This window comes from Hemitrygon akajei, chromosome 1 (assembly GCF_048418815.1).
Source record: "Hemitrygon akajei chromosome 1, sHemAka1.3, whole genome shotgun sequence".
NCBI lineage: Eukaryota > Metazoa > Chordata > Chondrichthyes > Myliobatiformes > Dasyatidae > Hemitrygon > Hemitrygon akajei.
Genome location: NC_133124.1, coordinates 12,421,971 through 12,449,001, shown reverse-complemented (window position 1 = coordinate 12,449,001; position 27,031 = coordinate 12,421,971). Strand labels below are relative to the sequence as shown.

Here is a 27,031-nt window from a genome sequence, read left to right as displayed (position 1 = left end):
TAGTTTCTGCCTATTACTCTCATAATTTGTCCTACTCTAATTAAATACTCTCCTGCAAGGTCCATGCTTATCCTTATCAGTAACTGTCTTAAAATGTAAGGAGTTGTGGTCACTGTTCCCTAATTGCTAACCCTCTGAAAGGTCTGTCACCTGGCCAAGCTCATTACTCAACACCAGGTGCAGCAGAGCTCCCACTCATGTTGGATTATCTACACATTGAATTAAAAAACCTTCCTGGTTTAACAGATTCTGTCCCATCTCAACCTCTTGCACTCAGAAGGTCCCAGGTTATATTTGGGAAGTTCATTTTCATTTTCAATCTTTTTTTATTGGTTTTTAAACAAAAAAAAGGATACAAATCAGAGAAGTTATAACAAATACATAATGCAAAAAGTGTACAAACAACAAAAGGGATATATACTGTCAAAGTCATATAATATTAAGCTATTGTATATAAACAAGAAACCACAACTCCTGGCAAATCATAGAAAAACAAGATTGGAAATTTTTTGAGCACGTTTAACCTTATCATTAGGCATCATACATGCATTCATTAACTGTTTACATATATAAAGGCTGTCAATTGTTTTTGAAGTGGTTTGAGTTGAAAAATAGCATGTATCATATTTGGTAATTGAGCAAATGGATAATTCGGTAGAAAATCACGTAAAAAATTCCTAACCTGCAAGTATCTAAAAAAAATGTACATTAGATATATCATATTTATCCACTAGCTGCGAAAAAGACATTAAACAATCCTCTAAAAACAAATCTAAAGAAGTTTTTATTCCTTTGGTTTTCCAAATTAAAAAAACCTTATCCAGAGTTAATGGTTTAAAGAAAAAATTAAAATGGATATTACTAGAGAGTACAAAATCATTTAATTCAAAAAATCTACGAAACTGAAACCAAATTTTTAAAGTATGTTTGACAATAGGACCAAGACCTTGTCTACCTATCCTGGAGAACAAAAAAGAAAGAGGAGCTCCCAATAGAGAAGCTAAAGAAAACCCCCTTACCGAATTCTCCTCCAAATGTAACCATGAAGGATAGTCCTGGTTATCTATATCGTGAATCCAGAAGGTGATATAACGGATATTAATTGCCCAATAATAAAATCTAAAGTTTGGTAGCACCAGTCCTCCATCTTTTTTTGATTTTTGCAATAAAGTTTTATTCACTCTAGAGCTTTTATTATTCCAAATGTATGACAGGATCATGGAATCTATTCTATCAAAAAACATTTTCAGAACAAAAGATGGAACCGCTTGAAATGTAAAAAAAAATTTTGGTAAAATAACAATTTTTGTAGCATTTATTCGACCAATTAATGACATCGACATAGGCGATCATTTAGAGAGCATTTGTTGTGTATATTCAATTAGAGGAGAAAAGTTATACTTATATAGGTCTTTAAAACTTTTAGTAATTTTAATACCAAGGTAAGTAAAATAGTCTTTAGCAATATTAAAATTTATTTGATCATAATAATCGGAGTAATTATTAATAGGAAATAATTCACTTTTATGTAAGTTTAGTTTATATCCAGAGAAAATACTAAATTCATTAAATATAGATAACATAAAGGGAATAGATTTCCTAGCGTCTGAAATGTAAACTAATAAATCATCCACATATAGTGAAACCTTATGTAGTTTATCCCCTCTGTTAATACCCTGCACAGAATTAGAATCCCTAAGAGCAATAGCAAGTGGTTCTAAAACCAAATTAAATAATAAAGGATTGAGAGGACAGCCCTGACAGGTTCCTCTACATAATATAAAATAAGGAGACTTTTGATTATTAGTTATGACTGCAGCCACCAGGGCATTTGGGAAGTTGAAGTTCCCCCATGACAACAATCCTACTGTTTTGCACCTTTCCTTAATTTGCCTGCATATCTGTTCTTCAGTGTCCCGGTGGCTATTGGGGGGATCTGTAGTACAATCCCATCAAAGTGATTGCACCCTTCCTGTTTTTGAGTTCTACCCATATCGACTCAGCCCATCTTCATGTCTGCTTTGAGTGCAGCTAAGATGCTGTCCCTGATTAGTAGTGCAATTCCCCCAACCCCCTTTTATCTCCCTCTTTCTTTTCTGAAACATTGAAACTTTGGGACATTAAGCATCCATTCCTTTCCCCTCTCTACCAAGCCTCAAATGGCCACAACATCATAGTTCCATCTGCTAATCCATGCTCTAAGTTCATCACCTTTATCTATAATAGTCCTAGTGTTAAAATGCATACACTTCAAATTACCTGTCCTGTCATATTTATTATTTTGCTCCTGCCTGTTTTTAGTAGCCTGACATCTACCTTCCTCTCCAACTTTCCACTTTTCTACTTAGTTCCTTGGTTTCCATTCCCCTGCCAAGCTAGATTAAGTCCTCCCGGGCAGCACTCACAAGTTTGCCAGCCAGGATTTTCGTTTCCTACCAGTTTAGGTGCAACCCATCTCACTTGTACAGGTCACCCGTGCCCCAGAAGAGGTTCCAATGATCCAAAAGCATAAAACTCCAGGGAACCGGATCCCCAGGTCAGTAAGGGAGGGATCGGACCAGAAGGTAGATGTATTAAAGGGAAAAGTATTAAAAGGCAAAATTGAAATAACAGGTATGATGGGTCAGATAGTTTGATGTGCGTATATTTTATTGCTTGGAATATTATGGATAAAGGTGATGAACTTAGAGCATAGATCTACAGTATGGAACTACAATGTTATGACTATTACTGCAACTTGGTTGAGAGAGGGGCAGGAATGGGTAATCAGTGTTCCAGAAAAGATAGAGGAGAAGGGAAAGTGGGAGGGAGTTGCACTACTAATAATATCCCAGGGACAATGTCACAGCTGCACTTAGGGGAGACATAATTGAGGGTTCTGACACTGAGTCCATTTGGGTGGAACTCAGGATTAGGAAGGGTGCAATCACATTGGTGGGAATATACTATAGACACCAGGACTTTGAGGAACAGAAATGTAATCCAAGTAAGGAAATGTATAAAAATAGGATTGCTGTCAAATTCCCCAATATAAACTGGGGCTTCTTTGTGCAAGAGGTTTAGATGGGGCAGAATTTGTAAAGTATATCCAGATGGATTTCTTAAATCAATTTGTGGACAGTCCAACAAGAGGAGAGGCTGTACTAGACCTGATGTTGAGTAATGAGCCCAGACAGGTGGCTGACCTTTCAGTGTATGGAACAGTTAGGGGATAGTGACCACAGCTCCCTAACTTTCAGGAGATAAGGATAGGTGGTTGGGGATGAGGAGGAGTGAATTAGTGGGTGGAGGTTAATGGTCACTGCTTAGGGGAAAGTAATTTTGAATCTGATGGTCCTGGTGTGGATGCTAAGTACCCTTCTCAATGATGGAAGTGGGACAAACATCCCATGAGCAGACTGGGTGGGATACTTCCATGATGTTATTGGCCCTTTCAGCTTCCCTGAGCAACACCAAAAGGGTACATTGTATCTCTTACAAAATTGGTCTCCAAGATAAACAAAAAGAATTATCTCTATGATATATGAACAAACCCAATTAAGGGCACTACCACAGAGGCCAACCCAGTTTTTAAGGTGATCTAAGATAGCAGTCGCCAAGCTTTTTAATCCTAAGATCCCCTACCTCGGCCTTAGTGAAAGGCAAGATCGACCTACTAAATTGTTTAGTCATACACATGCGCACCGGGCAGAAAAGACTGGAAGTGAAACCCCACAACCCAGAAACAAACATGCGGAAATCTGCAGATGCTGGAAATTCAAAGAACACACACAAAATGCTGGTGGAACACAGCAGGCCAGGCAGCATCTATAGGGAGAAGCACTGTCGAAGTTTTGGGCCAAGACCCTTCGTCAGGACTAACTGAAAGGAAATTTCAGTTAGTCCTGACGAAGGGTCTCGACCCAGAAACAACCTCACTTTACAAACAGCTTTCCGTAGCGGGAGTATTGCTATATTACCATTATCTTAATTAGTATTGCTTATTTTTATAATGCTCACATTACAACACCTTTAATTCTATGTTTCATTATTTAATTTTATTTCAACATGAAGAATAAATGAATAAACGTTGACTGTTGCACTCTGTGTGATGACTGGGGCTGAATACTTTCTGCTAGTTCCCTGAAATTGGGCTCATAACTACAGACAGCCAGTCTGAGACAGTCTGTGAGGTGTCTGTCAGTAAGACAGCTCCTGTACTTAGATTTCATAATTTTCATCTGTTGCAGCACAGCACCCTAGCAAACCTCCTGGAAGACTGAATATTTGAATGGACAGTTTCCTTTGTTAGACTGAATGTTGAATCTGCCACGTTTTTCAGGTGTTTTGCATTGGTAAGCTGTTACTGAGACACTAGTATAAGTTTCAGAGGTACGCAAGATAATGACACCACTGTTTTTTGTTTCCCAGTTATTTACATTTGGGGCATGTTGGAATGTAAAGGTGGAGAAGTGTTGTAATGTGAGCATTATAAAGATAAGTTAATACAAATTAGGATAATGGTAATATAGCAATTCTCCCGCTATGGAAAGCTATTTGTAAAGAGAGATTGCTTCCGGGTTGCGGGATTTTACTTCCGGCCTTTTCTACTGCGGTCCATGGCGGGGGAGCTATACATACACACATGTGCACTGGGCAGAAAGAACTGAACAAAAATTCTACAACCCGGAAACAATCTCTCTTTACAAACAGCTTTCACTAGTGGGAGTATTGCTATATTACCATTATCCTAATTAGTATTACTTATCTTTATAATGCTCACATTACAACAGTATTTGTCTATTTATTTTTCATTTTTTTCGAGATCTACTGGGAAAGTCTCAAAGATTGACCGGTTAATTGCAATGGACTGATTGGCGACCACTAATCTAGGCAAATGTTGTGGTCTATTGTGTCAAAGGCAGTGTAAGAGTTGGGATTTTATGTTGGCGTTGTATAAATTGTTGGTGAGGCCACAGTTGAATTATTATGTTGTTTTGACCAACATGTTACAGGAAAAATAGTTGGCGCATGGCCAGGCAGTTTATGCGTTCATCTAGTGATCTGAAGGTCGCTAGTTCGAGGCTTGGCTGAGGCTGCGTGTGTGTCCTTGAGCAAGGCACTTAACCACACATTGCTCTGCAACGACACTGGTGCCAAGCTGTATAGGTCCTAGTGCCCTTCCCTTGTACAGCACAGACACAGGCCCTATGGGCAATGTATTCCATGCCAAACCATTTAAACTGTCTACTACCATCAACCTGCACCAGGGCCATAGCTCTCCATTTAGAAGGTACCCGAGGGCAATTTTTTTCATGCTGTTGGTGGTGAGTATATGGAACAAATTGCCAGAGGAAGTGGTTGAGGTAAGTATAACAGTAAGTACAACAGAAGTACTTGGATAGGTACATGGAGGAGCAGTTCTGAGAGGGATATGGACCAAAGAAAGTAAATTGGGGCCTGCTGGCTGGGCACACTGGTTAGAATGGATTCATTGGGCTTACAAGCCTGTATCCTTGTCGTATTGTTATATGATCTATGATCCAGTATTTCACAAGAAATGAAATAAGATGGTCAGCACAACTTTTATAAAATGCTCCAAGCCAGTTTAGTGATGCAAGCTCTTAACAAATGGGCTACGTGCTATTAATGTTGGCAAATTTCAGCAATTTTGCTGCTAGTTTGCTCTGGGTTTGCAAATCAAAGCGAATGATATAATTCCAGATCCTGGTGCAAGTTAACAACAGCGGTGGTCACCTGTGTGATGTTCAGCCATGTATAAGCCAATATTCTCACTGGCAGGTCTGTTAGAGCTGAAGCGGTGGGTTTAAACTAATTTGGCAAGGAGATGGGAACCAGAGTGAAGAGACTCGGGATATGACGGATGGTATAAAAGAAACGATAGCATGTAGTCAGGCTGTCAGGAAGCACAGGCCGATGATGGTACAAAATTGTAGCCAGCAGGGTAAGTATCAAGGGTGCAGAATTAAAAAGGGTAGCAAATACAGTACTCATTGTGTTATATCTCAATGCATAGAGTACAGTATAAGAAATAAGGTGGATGATCTTGTTGCACATTTACAGATTGTCAGGTGTGATGTGTGGCCATCACTGAATCGTGACTGAAGGATGGTTGTAGTTGGGAGCTGAATGTCCAAGGTTACACATTGTATTTGAGGGATAGGAAGGTAGAGGGGGTTGGTGTTGCTTTGCTCGTAAAGAATGGCATCAATTCAGTAGAAAGATGTTAAATCCTCAGGGGTTGAAATAAGAAACTGCAATGCCCTTGATGGCATTTATATACAGGCCTCCCAACAGTAGCTAGGATGTGTACCCAGATTACAAGGAGAAATAGAAGAGGTGTGTCAAAAGAGCAATGTTATGAAAGTCGTGGGAGATCTTAACATACAGGTTGATTGGGAAAATCAGGTTGGCAGTGGATCTCAGGAGAGTGAGTTTATTGAATGCCAGCGAGATGGCTTTTCAGAGCAGTTTTGTCATTGAACCTATTAAGGGATCAGCTATATTGGAATGAGTGTTATGTAATGAACCAGAGGCAATTAGGGAGCTTAGGGTAAAGAAACCCATAGGAGGTACAGATCACAATATGATTGAGTTCAACTTGAAATTTGATAGGGAAAAAGTAAAGTCTGACATAGCAGTATTTCAGTGGAGTAAAGGAAGTTACAGTGGTATGAGACAGGAGTTAACCAAAGTAAATTGGAAGGAGATGCTGGCAGTGTTGATAGCAGAGCAGCAATGGCTTGAGTTTCTGGGAGAAATGAGGAAGGTGCAAAAGAATATTTCTTTGTTTTTGGAATACATCTATTTTGCACAAAAAGGTACTCAAATGGCAAAATAGTACAACTGTGGCTGACAAGGGAAGTCAAAGTTAATGCAAAAGTGAAAAAGGGGATGCAACAAAGCAAAAATTATCTGGAAGATAAAGAATTGGGAAGCTTTTAAATATCTACACAAAGCAACTAAAAGAGTCATTCAGAGGGAAAAGATGAAATACAAAAGCAAGCTAGCAACCAACATCAAGGTGGATAGAAAAAACTTTTTCAAGTATATATTAAAAAAAGAGAGATGAGAGTGGATATAGGACTATTAGAAAATAAGGCCGGAGAAATAATAACAGGGGTCAAGGAGATGGCAGATGAACTAAATGAGTATTTTATATCAGTCTTCACTATGGAAGGCACTAGCAGTATGCCAGGTGTTGAGAAGTGAGTGCAGTTACTATTACAAGGGAGAAAGTGCTCAAAAAGCTGAAAAACCTAAAGGTACATAAGTCACCCGGATCAGATAAACTGCACCCTAGGGTTCTGAAAGAGGTAGTGGTAGAGATTCTGGAGGCATTAGTAATTACTTTCAAGAATCATTGGACTCTGGCATGGTTCTGGAGGACTGGAAAATTGCAAATGTCACTCTACTCTTTAAGAAAGGAAATTGTAAACTGGTTAGCTTGACCTTAGTAATTGGGAAGATGTTGGAGTCCGTTGTTAAGGATGAGGTGATGGAGTACTTGGTGACACAGGACAAGATAGGACTAAGTTAGCATGGTTCCCTTAAGGGAAAATCTTGCCCAACAAACCTGTTGGAAGTCTTTGAGAAGGTTACAAGTAGGATTACGACCAGTGTACCGCAAGGGTCAGTGTTGGGACCACTTCTTTTTATGATTTTTATTATATCAGTGATTTTGATGATGGAATAGATGGCTTTGTTGCCAAGCTTGCAGATGAGATGAAGATTGGTGGAGGGACAGGTAGTGTTGAGGAAATGGATAGGCTGCAGAAGGACTTAGGTAGATTAGGAGAATGGACAAGAAAGTGGCAAATGAAATATAATGTTGGAAAGTGCATAGTCATGCACTTTGGTAGAAGAAATAAATGTGCAGACTATTTTCTAAATGGGGATAAGAACCAAAAATCTGAGATGCAAATGGTCTTGGGAGTGTAGGGCACCTGAAAAGTTAACTTGCAGTTGAGTCGGTGGTGAGGAAGACAAATGCTATGTTAGCATTAATTTCAAGAGGTCTAGAATACAAAAGCAGGGATGTGATACTGAGTCTTTATAAGGCAGTGGTGAGGCCTCACCTGGAGTATTATGAACAGCTTTCAGTTTCTTTTCTCAGAAAAAATGTGCTAGCATTGGAAAGGGATCAGAGGAGGTTGACAAGGATGATTTGGGGAATGAAAGGGTTATCATTCAAGGAATGTTTGATGGCTCTGGGTCTGTACTCACTGGAATTTAGAAGGATGAGGGGGAGATCTCATTGAAACCTTAAGAATGTTGAAAGTCTAGATGTGGAAAGGATGTTTCCCATGGTGGGGGAGTCTAAGACAAGAGGGCACAGCCTCAGGATAGAGGGGTGTCCATTTGAAACAGAACTTTCTTCAGCCAGAGGGTGGTGAATTTTTGGATTTTGTTAACACGGGCAGCTGTGGAGGCCAGATTGTTGGGTGTATTTAAGTGGAGATTAATAGGTTCTTGATTGGCCACGGCATCAAAGATTACAGGGAGAAGGTCGGGGAGCGGGGTTGTGGAGGGGAGAAAATGATCAGCCATGATTGAATGGCAGAGCAGACTCGATAGTCTAAATGGCCTAATTCTGCCTCTGTGTCTTATGCTCTTATGGTATATGAATTGGAAGGAATGTGTAGGTAATCATCATTTAACAGTACCACTGGAAGATGGTTATCCATTCATAGCACTCCAGCTGTTGACTGAGCAGAGACTATACGGGACACTTTTGTATTTCCAATAATTATTCTTCCCAGTGTGTTATACAGTGCAGTTTACTGAATTTCTTTATAACTGAAACATTTGGAAGAGTGAATGTGATGTTTTTTTTTCCTTCAAGATTTGGAGTGATTATTGTTGAAATTGGTTATTTTTAGTAAAACATGTAATAAAAAAATTGAATCAATTACCTTCCTGCTTTATTTTAGGTCCAAGTACAAAATCCATAGCCACTCCTGGTGGTTTGCAGCGTTCTAGAAGTGATGTAGATGTTAATGCAGCTGCTTCTGCAAAATCACGGCATACCACTGGACATTCTGGGGCGAGCCGTTTAACTACTTCTAATGTACCTACAGGTGCCTATTCTTCACTTGGTAAGATTGATTAGGTCATTTTCCACCATACATCTTTCTCCCTTTGCAGTTCAGTGAATTGTTCCTAATATTTATCAATGCGAATGTTTTGTTTAATATTGTGCATTGTCATCTTTATCAATTGTTTCTTGTCATCTTTATCAATTGTTATATTGCTTTCCATCTCAGAACTAACAACAGGAACAGGTTCATGGGGAGGTGTGTTAGGGCTCTTGGGGAGAGTTCAGCTATTCAATCAGAGCGGGAGACTCTGAATCTTGCTAACGTGAGGGAGAAAAACACGGCTGGAAATAAAATGTGGGGCTATAGGAGTAAGAACTCAACAGGTCAAGCAGTGTCCGTTGAAGGAAAGAAACTGTTGACATTTGACGTTTGGATTCCAGCATCAGCAGTCTCCAGAGTAAAGGTTGACCCTGACCATTAACCAAGGGATCTGTGAAGCCAAGGTGGGATCCCTTGTTTTGGAGGCTCCAATTCTGATGCTAGAATGCTGGAGGAACTCTGTAGTTCAGACAGCATCTGTGGAGGCACAGGGATAGTTGATGCTTCAGAATGACACCCTTAATGTGGACTGAAAGATTAGAAGGGCAATGATCAGTGTAAAAAGGTGGCATGGAGGGCTGAGGCAGGAATTAGCAAATGTCAGTTGAATCCACACAAAGAGGGGCTGATGGGCAGGTGAGGCAGGGAAGGCTGGAGGTGGAGGCCAAAGCTGGGAAGTGATGTGGAAACATTATAAACATGAGTTTGCAACATTAATTACTAGTTTAGCAGTACTCTGACTACTTTGATCACTTTGCACTAAAATAGACTTTGTTCCAGTTGTATTCCTGTAAAAGTTGTGTATTATTTAGCTTTATTTTTCGTGTGAATGCTACTCATAATGGAGTTGGGCGGCCGTGTTGTGGTATATCCCTACCAAATGGTGTGTAAAGTGCTCCTTCTCGTCACTAGCCTGCAAGGTGTAGCACCTGCTTAGTGCACCCTCCTCCCCCGGTGCATATCATAAGTCTTGGTTGTGTGACCACTGACGCCAGGCAGACAATCTCTGAAGAGTATTGATAATGGTTGGAGTCATCTGTCTTGATAGTGGCAAGCCACTTCTGTAGATAAATTTGACAGTAACAATCATGGTCATGGGAACACCATGTTCACCCATGTCATACGACAGGACACATAATGAATGAATAATGATGGAATAATGGGGCAAGCTCAGTGGGCCTTATGGCCTCATTCTGCTCCAGTGTCTTATCGTCTTTTATGAGGTTGTATGCTAGTGATACTGCTGCAAGTTTTGCAGGATTTCTCTTTATGCGGGATTTCCTTTGGCATGACTCCCCTCTTACTTTTGATTGGGAACCTTCTGCAACCTTGTGGGTTTGGTAATTCTGATCTCAGTTTGGATCAGCGGTGGGTTACAGAGCACTGCCGGGAACTGCAAGAGAAATGTGCTTGACCTTTTAAACATTGTTCATTTACAACCTTCAGCATTACCTCTGTGAGTGAACACAGACAATGCCCTGAAGAATTTGTTAAATATTCTTTTTGGCTCGCACTATGAGTTGGCAAGTGACTGGCTGAAAAAAAGTGTGAGGATGTATGCTGGCAAAATTGCCAACAGTTTGTTAGCACATTGATTGTTGACAGACTTACTAACATTTTGGGCCAAGTGCAAACAAGTTTCTACGCTTGAGAAAATAATGTAGTATTTAAGCATCTGAAACATTAACTATAAAATTTTGGTGTATTTGCGGGCTGCTTTTTATACTGCTAAATGCCAGTAATGTAAAAGAGCAATGTAATGTTGCCCCCTACTTTGCATTGCATGCAGTGTGCTCAGGTAAGTAAATCAATCATAATCAGGTTAAATATCAAGATTCAAGGATGTTTAAAGGCACTTCCAATACATAAGTGTAAAGTAGAACAAAATAACTGTTACTCTGGATTCAATGCAGCATAAAAATTCACATTAAGGTAAAGAACACAATAATAAAAAAATCACAATAAATATAAATATATAAAATAGCTTGTATACATTGATTGTCTGTCCATAAAGTAGGGCTAGGTTGTATGTAGGTGGTTGGCATATGTCTGGAAATTTGCTGTTTTGTGACAGCACAACTGCAACACACGATAAAAAACTACAAGTTGCAAATAATATTCTGCAGATGCTAGAAATCCAGAGTAACAAATACAAAATCCTGGAGGAACTGCAGGTCAGGCAGCATCTATAGAATTTCAAATATTCCTTGAAAAGAAGAAAATGTGCTTTATTACCATAAAATAACTAAGAGAAAGGGTGAGCATTTGGAGAAATAAAGGCAGGAAGAAGTATTTACTTGTTCATCAAAAATTACAAGTCTATCTGGCTAGTACAAAACCTCTTCTGATTGGTGGTGTGAATAAGGATTTTGTTTTAAGAGAAGAAAGAAGAGTACATCTCCTGTTTTGAGGGGAGAAATAGATGGTATTACAGAATAAGGAAGACATACTGGGAGCACTAGCGTGGAATTTGATGATGTTAATTAGATGGCGAGGGCAAGTGTAGCCATATGTTAATTCTGCGTGGCAGGAGAAGCTGGTAAAAGCTGAAAATTAGGAACTAGAGAAGATATGGTTGAGAGTCCTTTTAGCTATGGTAAAGATTGAGAAAGGAAGGAGACATTGGATATATCTTCCCCAGTGGTACTTCTGATGGATCTTTGTTTTGCCTCAAGCAGTATTCCCTCTATCACAGTTGACTGGGCTCTCAACCATATCCATTCCATTTTCTGTACTTCTTTTCTCTCCAACTCTCCTCAACCTGGCACAAAGATAGCAGTCTGGTGAAAACCAAAAAAAAAAAGACTGCAGATATTGTAAATCTTAATTTGAAATAGAAAGTGCTGGAAAGCCTTGGCAGGTCAGGCAGCCTGAGTAGAAGGAGAAGCAGACTTAACTCTTCTGTTTGGAGCTGCTGCTTTGTTCTCACCTTCTATCCCATCAGCCTACCCATCCAACCATTCCAAGGCAATTCTGTTGTCTTCATCTCCCTTTTTGTCATTTTTAAGGGGCCATTCTTTTCCCAACATTCCTCTTCCTCCATCATTGATACTCAATGCCTTTCTCACAGAACATCTCCACACAGGGCCTACAGTACTTGCCTTTTACTTCCTCACTCCTTGTTAATCTAGAGACTCAAACACAGCAATATGCTTAGATTACTTCCAATTTAGATTTCTGTTTTCAGTGTTTATTATGTGCTCTCCTGTCCATTGGGCAAACTAAATGCAGATTGGATGACTTCTTTGCAGTGCACCTCCATTCAGTCTGCAAAGCTTTCAGTTGTCTACCTATTCAGTTCTCCATCCTGTTAGGAAACACTTCTTACCTCAAAAAAAACTGCCATCTCAGTTCATCATTTGAATTCTGCAGTTTATAAATTCTGCCAGACAAGAATGTAGTAGTATGCATGTATTTTCAAAAGCAGCTTTCCTTTTCTTTTATATTTTAGAGTCATAGAAAAGTACAGCACAGAAACAAGCCCTTCAGCCTATTAAAGCAATACACACAAAATGCTGGTGGATCTTAGCAGGTCAGGCAGCTTCTATGGCAAAGAGTGTAGTCGACGTTTTGGGCCGAGACCTTTGAAAGGACTGGGGAAAAAAAGATGAGTCAGAGTTAGAAGGTAGGAGGAGGGGAGGAAGAAACACAAGGTGATAGATGAAACAGGGAGAGGTAAATTAAAGAGCTGGGAAGTTGATTGGTGAAAGAGATACAGGGCTGTAGAAGGGAGCATCTGATAGGACAAGATGCCACGGAAGAAAGAAAATGGGGAGGAGCACAACAGGGAGGTGATAGGCAGGTAAGGAGATATGGTGAAAGAGGGAATGGTGAATGGGGGGGTCATTACTGGAATTTTGAGAAATCAATGTTCACGCCAACAGGTTAGAGGCTACTCAGACTGAATATAAGGTGTTGCTCCTCCAACCTGAGTATGGCCTCTACGCAACAGTGGAGGAGGCTATAGAGAGAGATCTCAGAGTGGGAATGGAAAGTGGAATTAAAATGGGTGGCCACTGGAAGATCCTGCTTATTCTGGCAGACAGAGCATAGGTGCTTAGTGAAGCGGTCTACCAATCTACTTGGGGTCTCACCGATATACAGGAGGCTACACTGGGAATATCGGATACATTAGATGATCCCAATAGACTCACAGGTGAAGTGTTGACTCAGCTAGAAGGACTGTTTGGGGCCCTGAATGGTGGTGAGGGAGGAGGTGTTAGGGCAGGTGTAGTACTTGTTCCACTTACAGGAAGTGCCAGGAGGGAGATCAGTGGGGAGGGAGCAAATGGACGAGGGAGTCACATAGGCAGAAAGTGGGGCGGGGGGGGAGAAAAGATGTGCTTGGTGGTGGGATCCCATTGGAGTGGCGGAAATTTATGGAGAATTATGTGCTGGATGTAGAGGCTGATGGGGTGGTGAGAGGATGGGGTGAGGGCAGACATGCGTGAAATGGAAGAGATGTGGTTGAGGGCAGAGGTGATGGTGGAGGAAGGGAGGCCCCTTTCTTTGAAAAGGGAGGACATCTCCTTCATTCTGGAATGAAAAGCTTCATCCTGAGAGCAGGTGCAGTGGAGACAGATGAATTGAGAAAAGGGGATGGCACTTTTACAAGTAACTGTGTGAAAAGAGGTATACTCCAGGTAGCTGTGAGAGTCAGTGGGTTTATAAAAGACATCAGTAGATAGCTGTCTCCAGAGATAGACAGAGAGATCAAGAAAGGGGAGGGAAGTGTCGGAAATGGACGAGATAATTTTGAGGGCAGGGTGCAAGTTGGAGTCAAAATTGATTAAGTCGACGAGCTTCGCATGGGTGCAGGAAGCAGCACCAATGAGTCGTCGGTGTAGCATAGGAAGAGTTGGAAAGAGACTCCAGTGTAGGTTTGAAACATCGATTGTTTCACATAGCTTACAAAAAGGCAGGCATAACTGGGACCCATGTGATGGCTACACTTTTTGTGTGATGGAAGTGGGAGGAACCAAAGGAGAAATTATTGAGAGCAAGGATGTTCCACCAGATGGAGGAAAATGGTGGTGGAGGGGAACTGATTTAGTCTGGTGTCCAGAAATACACCATTTAGTCCACCACCTACAGCCCAAACCATATAAACTCTTATCGATCTGAACCATCCATGTACCTATCCAAACTTTTCTTAAATATTGAAATCAAGCTTGTGTGCACCATTTGTGCTGGCAGCTCATTCCACGTTCTCACAACTCTCTGAGTGAAGAAGTTTCCCCTCTTGTTCCCCTTAAACTTTTCACCTTTCAACCTTAACCCATAACCTCTAGTTGTAGGACCACCCAACCTCAGTGGGAAAATGCCAATTTGCACTTACCCTATTTGAACCCCTCATAATTTTGTATACTTCCATCAGATCTCCTCTCAATCTTCTGTTTCAGTAATAAAGTCCTAACCTATTCAGTTTTAACATATAACTCAGGTCCTCCAAACCTGGCAACATCCTTGTAAATGTTCTGTTCTCTTATGAACCTTATTTACTTCTTTCCTCTAGGTAGGTGACCAACACTGTACATAATACTCCAAATTTGCCTCACCAGTGTCTTGTATAACTTCAACATAACATCCCATCTCCTACATTGTTCCCCTATATAGAAGTGCTGATCAAAAAGCAACCTGCTTCTGCTCATGTTGGCCTCTAGGTGGAAGAGGTAATATAAGTTACAGCATATACATCAAAACATATAGTAAAATGTGTAGTTAGTGTCTTGTCGAATCAATGAGGACTGTGCTGGGTATCCCACAAATTTTGCCACACATCTTGTAGCAGCACACTAACCCCAATCCATATATTTTTGGAATGTGGGAGGAAACTGCAACATCTGGAGGAAATCCATGTGGTCACAGGGAAAATATACAAGCTCCCTACAGAGAGCAACGGGAATTGAACCCCAGTTGGAATAGTGTGATGCTAACTGCTACACTACAGTGCCACAGCTTTGAGAGCAGTCAAAGTTACCCTTACTGCAATTTTTACCATTTTAACTTTCTGTGTAGAAACTGCACAGAACACCTTTGGTACAACAAATAGGAAATTACAAGTCACATTATGCTTTGACTTTGCCTTCATGTAACAGTGAACTTTTTTTTTAATTCCTGAAACTTTTACCAAGGAGGTTAAGAATCATTTCCCTCAATGTAAATTATTGGAAAAGGATGGAGTTAAAAGTATTGAAAATAATTAAAATTTTAAAGATAGTATTGTATCAGTTTTGTGAAACAAATTGGTATATGAATATATAAGTGTTTGCCTAAAGTAGACAGTAGTTAGCTTGTGGTATTATTTCTTGTCAGTCTTATGAATGGTAGGGTATGGCAGGCAAAGCTTTAAGTCCCCCTTCAGAATTTGTTCTTGCCCTATATTTATTTGATGAAATGTATAAACAATGAATTGAAAGAGTGGTATTAATGGTACAGCTAATGTTCCATACCCCATAACTGCTAGTGGGTTTGCTCACTATTGATTCTATAAGGTGCAGAAGAGATTCACCAGGGTGTTGCTGGAAATAGAAGGCATTCCTTGTACAGAGAGGTCAGATCAGCTGGATTTTTTTCTCACTGGGGTGTACAAAGCTGACGAATGACCTTATTAAGATTTATGAAGATTTAAAATAATAGCACATTAGGGTACGTAGAGGGCATAAGTTTAAATGTGAGAGGGGGGAAATCTAAAGGAGATCTGTGGTGTACTCTTACCACTATTGGCACCTACCACCTACCTACCAGTTCCCACCAGTAGTTAGTCAAACATTTGATTCTAGTGAATGAAGTAATTTATCATGTCTTGAGCTTTATTTAATCATATGAACATTTTTCAATATGCCACAATCCTTTGTTGAAATCTTCCATATTCTTCATTTGTTAAATATTTTGTTCATCAGTATCCATAGTATCAAAAGAGGCTCTGCTATGAAATAATATTTAAGATGTACTGATAATTTATTGTACATGAAATCTAACACAGTAACTCTTATCCTGTTCTTTGCCTGCTCTGTTACAAAGATGATGCATCTGACAAAGCAGATGGTAAGGAAATTATCCACCTGTCTTCTCATATAACCCATTAAGTGATGTTGCCAACAATGTAGAAGAGAGCATTTGTCTTGTATATACAATTCAAAATTAAGTACATGCATTTTCCCTAGCAAGCTTCTAATACTTATGACATCCCTTATTTAATCAGCATTTTCCTTATATAAGTATTTATATTCATCAATTCACCAAGTAACTTTACTGACAAAAGTCATAATTACATTGTTGTAAAAATCATAGATGTTGTCAGTTTGAACTTCTCTCCCATTTAGGAACAACCTGTGAATCTGGTAAGCACTGAGGCTTTGAATTGTAATTTCTAAAACTTGAAAAAGTGATCATGAAGCTGTTGAATTATCATACAACAAATAAGATTCTTCATTGTTCCCTTTGTGGACAATAGATGGCTCCAGTATAGCATCAACTATTGTAAATATAAGTTGCAACCATAACTGTAATCAGTTATAAGTGAAAATTCAACAAAGTGTAACCTTATGTTTTGGAGACTGGAGGAAGAATTGAAGTGCGTAGCAGCTCCTTACTCATTTCTAGGCAATGATGGATTTCTAGATCAATATGCTGAGGAAGCAAAAAGGCAGCAGGCTATTTTAGTTTTTATGTGGAAAAATGTGAGCTCATTCACTTCGATAGAAAAACTAGATATCTTTAACTGTTGAGAGATTGAAAGGTATGGGTGTTCAATGGAACATGGTATCTTTGTATATGACTCACTAGAAGTTAAACTTGCAGGTATAGCAAGCAATTGGAACAAACAATATGTTGGCCTTTATTAGAATAGGAGTAGAATATGGCAGTAGAGATTTCTTAGTCAATTTTTAGTGGTCCTGAAGATTAAGTGTGCATGAAATGTTCATCAGCTTGATTCCTCGGATGTTATGTTTTTTTGCGCAAGATGTGATTAAGTAAACTCTCTGGAGTTTGGAAAATGAGAGATGTTTTCATTGAGATATGAAGATGCAGAGTTAATGCTGTCCATATTGAATTAGGGAGTTCTTCATTCATGAAAGAAATGAGAAGAAATTTCTTCATTCAGTCGATGGAATGAAAGCTTACAGGGTTCATGCAGGAAAATGATGTCTTGCTAAAAGATCAGCCAGCAGTCTTATTAAGTGGGAAGCAGGGATGAGAAGTCAACTAGGCTTTTTTTTATATGTTATCTATGCCACAATAATCTAACATTGAAAGGTGCAGTTTTGTTCCCTACTCAACAATTTGTGCAACAGCTCATCCACCTCTCTGAACTTGGGAGGTTTACAGACAATTTCACTGTGCAAATGTTACTCTCAGGATAGACTAATTCTATATTGTGTTACTGTATTTTATATGTGGATCAATCCAAAGTTCATTTTAATTACTCAATAGCTTCCTGATCACACTCATGGGTTACGAAGTATTCTAATTTCAGAAGAGTTTTGTGATGCAGGACATGTCTGTTTCACCTTCCTATTGTGCCTGCTTGTTCTGTTTGTCTTTTCACCATGGTTTTTGGGCTCTGTCAGGATATCTATGAGGTTGCTTTCTCTTGAATCTTCTCGGTCGTGTAAGTTATCAGTAGGGTGCATACAATGCATATGTTCTCACCAGCACATCAGATTCATTTTCATCAGTACTCCAGATTTCTTTACTATGTCGTTCTGTTCAGAATAACACTGTTATTTTTTCTTTTACTCCTTTTCTTTTGCTGTATTGACGCTTCCAACATGAAATTATTTTCTCATCTCAAAGAATTCCTCAGTTCAAGTATGACTTGCATTTGCTTCTAACCTGCAAGAAATTTAGATGTAAAGGTATGCCGGCTCACCATTCTATTCCCTTCAATGAATTTCACTTTATTCCTTTAGGTTATCTTTTCCGTAAATTCCATATTTACCATCACTATCATCATTATGTGTTGTGCCGCACCATTGCTATAGGCAAGCATGAAGTGCGAAAACTTAAGTTGGAATTCTTCATAATCTTACAAAGTTCAATTATGCTGTAAAGCTTCATTAATCTACGAGTTTAGGGTTTTAGTGGTGCTAGTCTGGCACATTTTCCAGACTACTGAATGGTACTCCAAAGCACTTCTAATTCACAGTTTTAGAAGATGTTACACAGTAACATTTCAGTGAACCCAGTAAGTTTAAAAGGGAGCATTGGAAACGTACGGGTAAGTTTGAAGGGAGAGTAGCCATCAGAAGCAGGTAAGTTAAAACAAGTGCATCAACTAAGGCCTTGGAGCATGGGAACTAGGACTCCAGCAAGATCAAAGGAGCCTACGAGTGGTCAGGGAACACAAGAACCCAGTGAGTGTTCAGACAGTTCAGGAAAGAGGTCCCATTGAGTGAAAGGGAGCACAGGATCTAGAATGGAGAAGAGTACTGAGTGAGAGTAGGAACTGGAACATGAACAGTAGAACTAGAGTGTTTGGCAGGAGTGTAGGAGCCAGAGACACTGGTGTGGGGGAGGGGGGGAAAGAGCATGGGAACCAATTCCTGGGTGAATGTAAAATGTAAATATCTCACTGTTGTTCTGGTACTGAATGGATTTCTGAATGGATGGATAGTGGATTATCAGAGTTTTACTGAATTTGCCAGTTATTACCTCAAACCTTACCTTGTAGGATGTGAAAATTGGCCCTTTGGGTGACAGGGCCTATTCCAAAAATCAGAGACTCATTTACACTAATCCCATTTTATTTTCACACCTTTCCAATTCTACCACTCACAAACACAGTGGAGTCATTTACAATGGCTGATTTACCAAGAAATATACACATCTTTCATATGTGAGAGGAAACCAGAGCTCCTTACGCGAGAAGACTTTGGGGCTTTCTTCTGTTTGGATGTCTGTGAAAAGTAAGAACTTCATGTTGTGTACTGTATACACTCTGATATTAAACTGAACCATTGAACTGTTGTACCAGAAATTTGATTGAGTCTTTTGAAAAGGAGACCAAGACAATTGACAAAGCCAGGGCTGTGGACATTGTCTACATGGAGTTTGTAGCATGCATGGCTTTCAACAAGATAGCAGGCTACTCTGAGCAGTTAGATCTCATGGGATCCAGTGTGTGCTAGCCATTTGGGTGCAAAATTAGTTTGGAAGTAGAATTTTTCAGATTGGAGGTTTGTGACCAAGTGGTGAACTATAGGGCTCAGTGCTGGGTCCACTATTATTTGACATCTATAGAAATTATTTTAATGAGAATGTACTGTAGGTGGCATGATTAGTAAGTTTGTGGATGCCACCATCATTGGCATTGTGCTGAGCAGTGAAGAAGATTGTTTAAGGTTACAATGAAATTGAGATCATCTTAGAAAGTGATCAAAAGAATGACAGATGGAATTTAACTCGTACAAGTAGGAAGTGATGCATTTTCAGAAGTTAAACCAAAGCAGGATATACATAGTGAATGCCGGAGCCCAGTGAGAACAGAGGGCCCTGGGGTAAAAGTACCTACATCCCTGAAAATGGTTCTCACGATGTGTTGAACATCTGTAAATTGTGTCAATTCTTGTACTCACTGCCCCTACTGATAAAGGCAAGCTTGCCATTTGCCTTCTTCACTATCCTAACTGTGTTCAATATCAGATTTATTACAACAAAGTTCACATCCTGTACATTAGGAATAACACTCTGGTCACTGCATGATGAACCTAGACAGGGCGCAGCAAAGATTCACAAGAACACAACCAGGACTAGAGGGCTTGAGTTATAAGGAGAGACTCAGATGAGGTTGAGGTATCAGTTATAGTGGTATATAACATCATGAGGGACATAGATGAAGTAAATAGTCAGTCTTCTTCCCATTGTAAGGGAGTCTGAAACTGAGCCTGTTTCCATGCTGTATAACCCTGTGATAACTGTAGGATATTCACAAGGTCATAGAGAGAAGGTGCACATTTTGCACAGGTAGATTCAAAGATCAGAATTGAAGTTGGTTTGCTGGAACTGTGTCCCTGTGGCTCCATTATCAGTGTCACTGTGCCACCCTTGTACTTTCACTATCCTCAGCCTTTCAAACTTTGTCACATGTTAGATTTGCTCTTCAAATGAACTCTCCCGCACTGTCACTGTAGGCAGCACAGCGAATAGAACTGCCTCTAGTAATCTGGATTCAGACCTGACCTCTGGTGCTGGGTGTGTGAGTTTGCACTTTCTCCCCTTGTGACTGGACTTCACCCAGACTTTTGCTGGCTGCTCTGGTTTCTTCACACATCCTAAACACAGGTTGGTAGCTTAATTTTCACTATCATGTACAGGTGAGTGGCAGGTTCTTGGGTTGTTGACAGGAATGTTGGGAGAATAAAATGAAATCAGTTTAAACTATTTGATGGTTGCTGAAGGGTCTGTTTCCATGCTCTGTGAAATATGTCTTTATGGTTTTTTTGTTAAGATCTATTCCCCATTGCCTTCGTTATTTGATTCATTTTGCATTATGCGATTCTGTCAAGTAATATATATTGACTTGCTACTCCCATTCCAATCCCCCCCCCATTTAATTTATGTAGGTTGAAAGAAAGAAAACAATTTTATTAGTTCCTTATATGCATCTTTCACTGAATATTAAAATTAGCTTTATTATTAATATTTTGAGTTCTGATTAGAATCCCAAAAAAATGAATAATCCTGTGGCTATAGAAATTAGAGAATTTGGAATTTAAAGTGAGATGTGTGAACTACATTGGTATTTGTAAAGTGTTGAATTAAATCATTTTTGTTCAAAAATATTATTTTTATCTTTAGCATTCCTTTTTATTGGATTTTTTTTGCAAGCTCTAAACTGTGCTTTGAGCAGATGATGAGTATTTGCTAATGTCTTTTGCTTTACTAACATATTTATTTTCGTTATAGGTCGAATTCGAAACAGACAGCTACTCCTGGGAACCACCTCTGGTGGTGGCGATTCTGCTGATAGCAGAGGGCGAAGTCGCACAAAAGTGGTGTCTCAGTCTCAACGTATGTGTTTGGTTTGTTGTCATTCAGTGTGATGGGACACAATTAGTTTTAAAAGCTGGGGATATAGCAAATATATTATTTCATTTATATGCAGCAAGGATGCATTAGAACTGTAGTTGGCATGTTAAAATGCTGAATGATCCACTAAGTTTTGAACAACTATTCTGTGCCTCAGGTTTAACATCATCTGAAGATAACAAAGGTATCTTGCTGTTAATATTTTTGTTTGTTTTTTTGCATGTTTGGTGATTTTTAGTTCAGTTGAGTGTTTCAAATAAATTTGTCAAATTCCTTCTTTTAAGTAGTAGACAGCCAGAAGCAGCAAAAGTGATGAATCTCTTGCTCTTAAATGTTAGAAGTTATTATAAATGTTCATAATCTCAGTACAGGAAAGCAGCATTTGGTTCCTTTTACCCAGGAATTCACCATAAGAGGAAGAAACCCCATTTTTTATCCTTTGAACATTTCATCCTCATTAGTCCTCATTAGTAATTTTTTTTTACATTTCATTGTCATTTCAAAGCACAGCAAAAAGGTAAAGTGTCCATTGATGAAGTTTATTTTCATTCAGAGATACTGCACAGTAACAGGCCCTTTTGGCCAACAAGCCTGTGCTGCCCAATTACATCCATGTGGCCAATTATCCTACTAACCCGTATGTCTTTGAAACGTGGGCGGAAACTGCAGCACCCAAAAGAAACCCATGCATTTACAGGGAAATTGTACAAACTCCTTATAGACAGCGACAGAGTTGAGCCCGGGTCACCGGCGCTGCAATAGCATTAACACTAAACGCTATCCTTTGGTGCCGCCCCAAAGTCGCTATAATAGGTTTAAAATAATTTATTATCTAAATAGATCATATTTTTGAAACCCATCAAATGCTTCACAGTTAACTCTGAAGTTAATGCTTCAATCTGTGAAGTTTATAGGCATAAAGAAGGATTGAATAGGTTAAGACTTTATTCCATAAAGTAGAAGGTTGAGAGGTGATTTGATAGTGGTATTCAAAATTATGAGAGTATAGATGGGGTAAATGCAAGCAGGTTTTTTTCGCTGAGGCTGGGTGGGATTACAACTAGAGGTCATGGGTTAAGGGTGAAAGTTGAAAAGTTTAAGGGGAACATAAGGGGAAAGTTCTTCACTCAGAGGGCCGTGAGAATGTGGAACCAGCTACCAGTACAAGTGGTCCAGGCAAGCTCAATTTCAATGTGTAAGCAAAGTTTGGATAGGTATACTTGGATGGTATGGTGCAGGGTGATGGGAGTAAGCAGTTTAAATGGTTTGGAACTGACTAGATGGGCAGAAGGGCCCATTTCTGTGCTGTACTTTTCTATGACTCATAGAGTTATACAATATAGATAAAAATTGTAACAGTTGTCAGATTTTAATGTTCTCCAATTAATTTTCTTTGTCTCACAATCTGAAGTATATGGTCCAGGTTTTCTTTTCAGCACCACAGTGATGATGTTTGCTACTGACCCCAAAGAAATCTGTTCAAAGATCTTTGATCTTTGTTATTTTGGCCTTCCCACTCCCAGTGTCTGTAGGCATCTTTGGGGTCCCTTGAGTCTGACAACAGTGGTAACAATAAAAATAGAAAATGATGGAATCAACAACAAAATTAACACTTCAAAGACCCTTTGTCCAAATTGAAGAAAGATCTATAAAAGGTTTTCAACCTGAACTATCAGCTGTGTCTCTTTCCTCAGATCGACCTGACTTGCTGAGAATTTTCAGTGCTTTCTATTAGTTTTTTCAGATTTCTAGCATCTGTAACTATGATTTTCAGTAATGTCAACAAGCTGGTCTGCAGCCAATCACTTTGGAAAATACCAAAAGAGCAAACTCAGAAATTAAAAAGCAATATTTTTCACTAACGTGTTAAATATTTAATGGAGAGCACAATGAAGGTGATTTTATTAGAAAGTGCAGGATTTAATGGCGCAAGTAAAAATACCAAAATAGAATTTTAATAAATACTCTACATTAAATTATTTAATAAATACTATACATTAGATTATTCACACACATCTGCTCTTACCCCATCCTTCCACCACCCTACCGGGGGTAGGGTTCCTCTTGTCCTCACCAACTATCTACCAGCCTCCATGACCAGCATATATTCTTCATACTCCTTCGAAACTTCTGCCACCTCGAACGGGATCCCACCACCAAACGCATCTTTCCCTTCCCCCAATTTCTGCTTTCCATAGGGATCATTCCCTACACGACTCCCTTGTCCATTTGTGCCTCCCTATTGATCTCCCTCCTGGCACATACTTGTAAGCAGAACAAGTGCTAAACCTGTCCCTACACCTCTTCCCTCACTACCATCCAGGGCCCTAAACAGTCCTTCCAGTTGAGGCAGTGCATCACCTGTGAGTCTACTGGGGTCATTTACTGAGTTCGGTGCTCCCAGTGTGGCCTCCTATATACCAATGAAACCCAACGTAGATTGGAAGACCGCTTCGCTGAGCATCCACGCTCCATCCACCAGAACAAGCGGGTTTTCCCAGTGGCCACCTATTTTAATTCCACTTCCATTCCCATTCCAATATGCCCATCCATGGCCTCTTCCACTGTCATGATGAGGCCACATATAGGTTGGAGGAACAACACCTTGTATTCCGTTTCGGTAGCCTCCAACGTTATGGCATGAACATCAATTTCTCTTTCTTTCTTTTTCAATCTTTTTATTATTATTATTAATATCAACAAAATAAAATTGATACATAGATAATGGGATTACAAACATACACATTTCAACTGAACATGAAAGAATACATAAGCAATAGTTACAGTATAAATGAGTATTCCCAAATCATGGACGATACAAGTAACAAATAAACAATATATATTTTTAAAAAACAGAAAAAAGAAAAAGAAAAAAAATTATGCAAAAAAAAAACTAATCTAATAACTAATAAGGAAAGAAATGAAAAAAAGGGCTGTTTATAATATCTAACAAAAATACAAAATCATCAGTGTCGTCAACTCCGATCCTCTCAACATATATAAAATCGAAACTGGAAAAACAAATAGGCTTGGAACAGGGTCATATTACATCATATGAAAATATTGAATAAATGGTCTCCATATCTTTTCAAATTTAATAGAAGTATCAAATACAACACTTGTAATTTTTTCTAAATTTAGACATAACATAGTTTGGGAAAACCAATGAAATACGATAGGAGGGTTAATTTCTTTCCAATTCAACAAAATAGATCTTCTAGCCATTAATGTAAGAAATGCAATCATTCGACAAGCAGAAGAGGATAAATGGAGTGAGTCCATCATTGGTAAACCAAAAATTGCAGTAATAGGATGAGGTTGTAAATCAATGTTCAATACCGTAGAAATATCAAAAATGTCTTTCCAATATTTTTTCAAAAGCGGACACGACCAGAACATATGAGTTAAAGATGCTATCTCAGAATGACATCTGTCACAAATAGAATTTATATAGGAATAAAAATGAGCCAATTTATCCTTGGACATATGAGCCCTATGCACAACCTTAAACTGTATTAATGAATGTTTAGCACATATAGATGATGTATTAACTAATTGAAGAATTTTATCCCAATTCTCAATAGGGATAGTAAGGTTAAGTTCTCTTTCCCAATCATTTTTAATCTTATAGAAGGGCTCTGAACGTATCTTCATAATTATATTGTAAAGTTTTGATATTAGCCCTTTCTGAGAAGGATTTAGTTCAAACAAATTCTCCAAAATACCTGAAGACACAAAATTTGGAAAAGTAGGAAGTACAGTGTTTAAGAAATTCCTATTCTGTAAATATCTAAAAAAAATGAAATCTAGGCAAATTATATTTATTAGATAATTGCTCAAAAGACATAAAACAATTATCCAAAAATAAATCGGAAAATCGTAGTAGTCCTTTAGTCTTCCAAGCTGAATAAGCTTGGTCTATAATAGAAGGATTAAAAAAAAGCCATTGGATACAATAGGAATATTTAAAACAAACTGAGTCAACCCAAAAAATTTCCGAAATTGAAACCATATACGTAAAGAATGTTTAACTATCGGATTGTCAATTTGTTTCGGCAATTTAGAAAGAGCAAAGGGAAGAGAAGACCCTAAAATAGAACCCAATGAAAATCCTTGTACAGATTTAATTTCCAGGTTCACCCAATGAGGGCTAAAAGATAAATCCCAATCCTTTAACCAACATATCAAATATCGGATATTAACTGCCCAATAATAAAATCTAAAATTAGGCAATGCCAATCCACCTTCCTTCCTTGCCTTCAGTAAATATATTTTACCTAATCTAGGATTTTTATTCTGCCATATATATGAGGAAACTTTTGAATCAACATTAGCAAAAAAAGATTTCGGAATAAAACTTGGTACCGCTTGAAATATATATAAAAACTTGGGTAAAATAACCATCTTAATAGCATTAATCCGACCTATCAGAGATAAAGATACTGGTGACCATTTAGTAAACAAACATTTAATCTGATCGATTAGGGGTAAAAAATTAACCTTAAATAAGTCCTTATAGTTTTTTGTGATTTTAATCCCTAAGTAAATAAAAGAGTCATTAACTAATTTAAAAGGTAAATTTCCATAAATTGGAACCTGTCTATTTAAAGGAAACAATTCACTCTTATTAAGATTTAATTTATACCCGGAAAAATTACTAAATTGAGCCAACAATGATATAACTGCAGGAATGGTTTTCTCAGGATCAGAAATAAATAATAAATCATCTGCATATAATGAAAGGCTTATGTATATCCGTCCCACGGTTAATGCCAAAAATGTTCTGTGATTCTCTGATAGCAATTGCCAAGGGTTCTAAAGCAATATCAAATAATAATGGACTAAGAGGACAGCCTTGTCTAGTACTCCGAAATAAACGAAAAAAGGGAGATCTTAGATTGTTAGTAAGCACCGAGGCTACTGGAGTATGATATATCAGTTTAATCCAGGAAATGAATGTCGGACTAAAATTAGCCTTCTCAAGCACAGTAAATAAGTATGGCCATTCAACTCTATCGAATGCTTTCTCCGCATCTAGTGAAATGACCTATTCTGAAGTGCTATGTGAAGGAGTATAAACAATATTCAATAATCTCCTAACATTGAAAAAAGAATAGCGATTTTTAATAAAACCAGTTTGATCTTCCAAAATAATTTGGAGTAATACCTTCTCCAGCCTGGATGCCAGTAACTTGGAAAAGATCTTGGAATCTACTTTCAATAAAGATATTGGTCTATAGGATGCACAGTCAGTAGGGTCTTTATCCTTCTTCAATATTAAAGAAATGGAAGCTCTATAAAAAGATTGTGGCAGATTACCCAATCTAATTGCTTCTTCAAAAACCCTGCATAACCAAGGAGAAAGAGTAGCGGAAAAACATTTTAAAAATTCTACTGTATACCCATCTGGACCTGGTGCTTTCCCAGAATTCATAGAGGAAATAACCCCTTTAATTTCTGCATCTGTAATAGGAGTTTCTAATATTGAAAGATCATCTGATGATAATTTTGGAAAATTCAATTTCCCAAGAAAATCACACATGGTATTATAATCATGAGGGAATTCAGAATGATACAGGGAGGTATAAAAATCTTGAAATGATTTGTTTATCTCATCATTGTTAACTGTCAGATCCCCATTCTGCTGACGAATCTTAGTAATTTGACGTTTAACCAAAGCATTCTTCAATTGACTAGCTAACAGTTTACCCGATTTATCACTATGTATATAAAAATCAGATCTGGTTTTCATTATTTGATTTTTAATCAAAGATGTAAGTAATAAACTATGTTCCATTTGAAGTTCAACCCTTTGTTTGTAAAGCTCCTTACTAGGAGTAGTCGAATATTTCTTGTCA

General features: G+C 38.5%; 1 protein-coding gene across 44 annotated transcripts in view; it reads left to right on the top strand.

The window, feature by feature from the left end:
- Positions 1–27,031, top strand: part of clasp2 (cytoplasmic linker associated protein 2) — a 380,510-nt gene that overhangs the window by 215,211 nt on the left and 138,268 nt on the right. For 25 of the 44 annotated variants that reach the window (XM_073035242.1, XM_073035126.1, XM_073034273.1 and 22 more), the window contains 4 exons: positions 8,934–9,098; positions 16,164–16,187; positions 21,051–21,155; positions 21,331–21,357. In XM_073035242.1, the coding sequence (XP_072891343.1) occupies positions 8,934–9,098; positions 16,164–16,187; positions 21,051–21,155; positions 21,331–21,357 (321 nt within the window). The remainder of the gene's footprint in view (positions 1–8,933; positions 9,099–16,163; positions 16,188–21,050; positions 21,156–21,330; positions 21,358–27,031) is intronic. The other 19 variants (XM_073034575.1, XM_073035402.1, XM_073035346.1 and 16 more) reach the window with 4 other exon arrangements.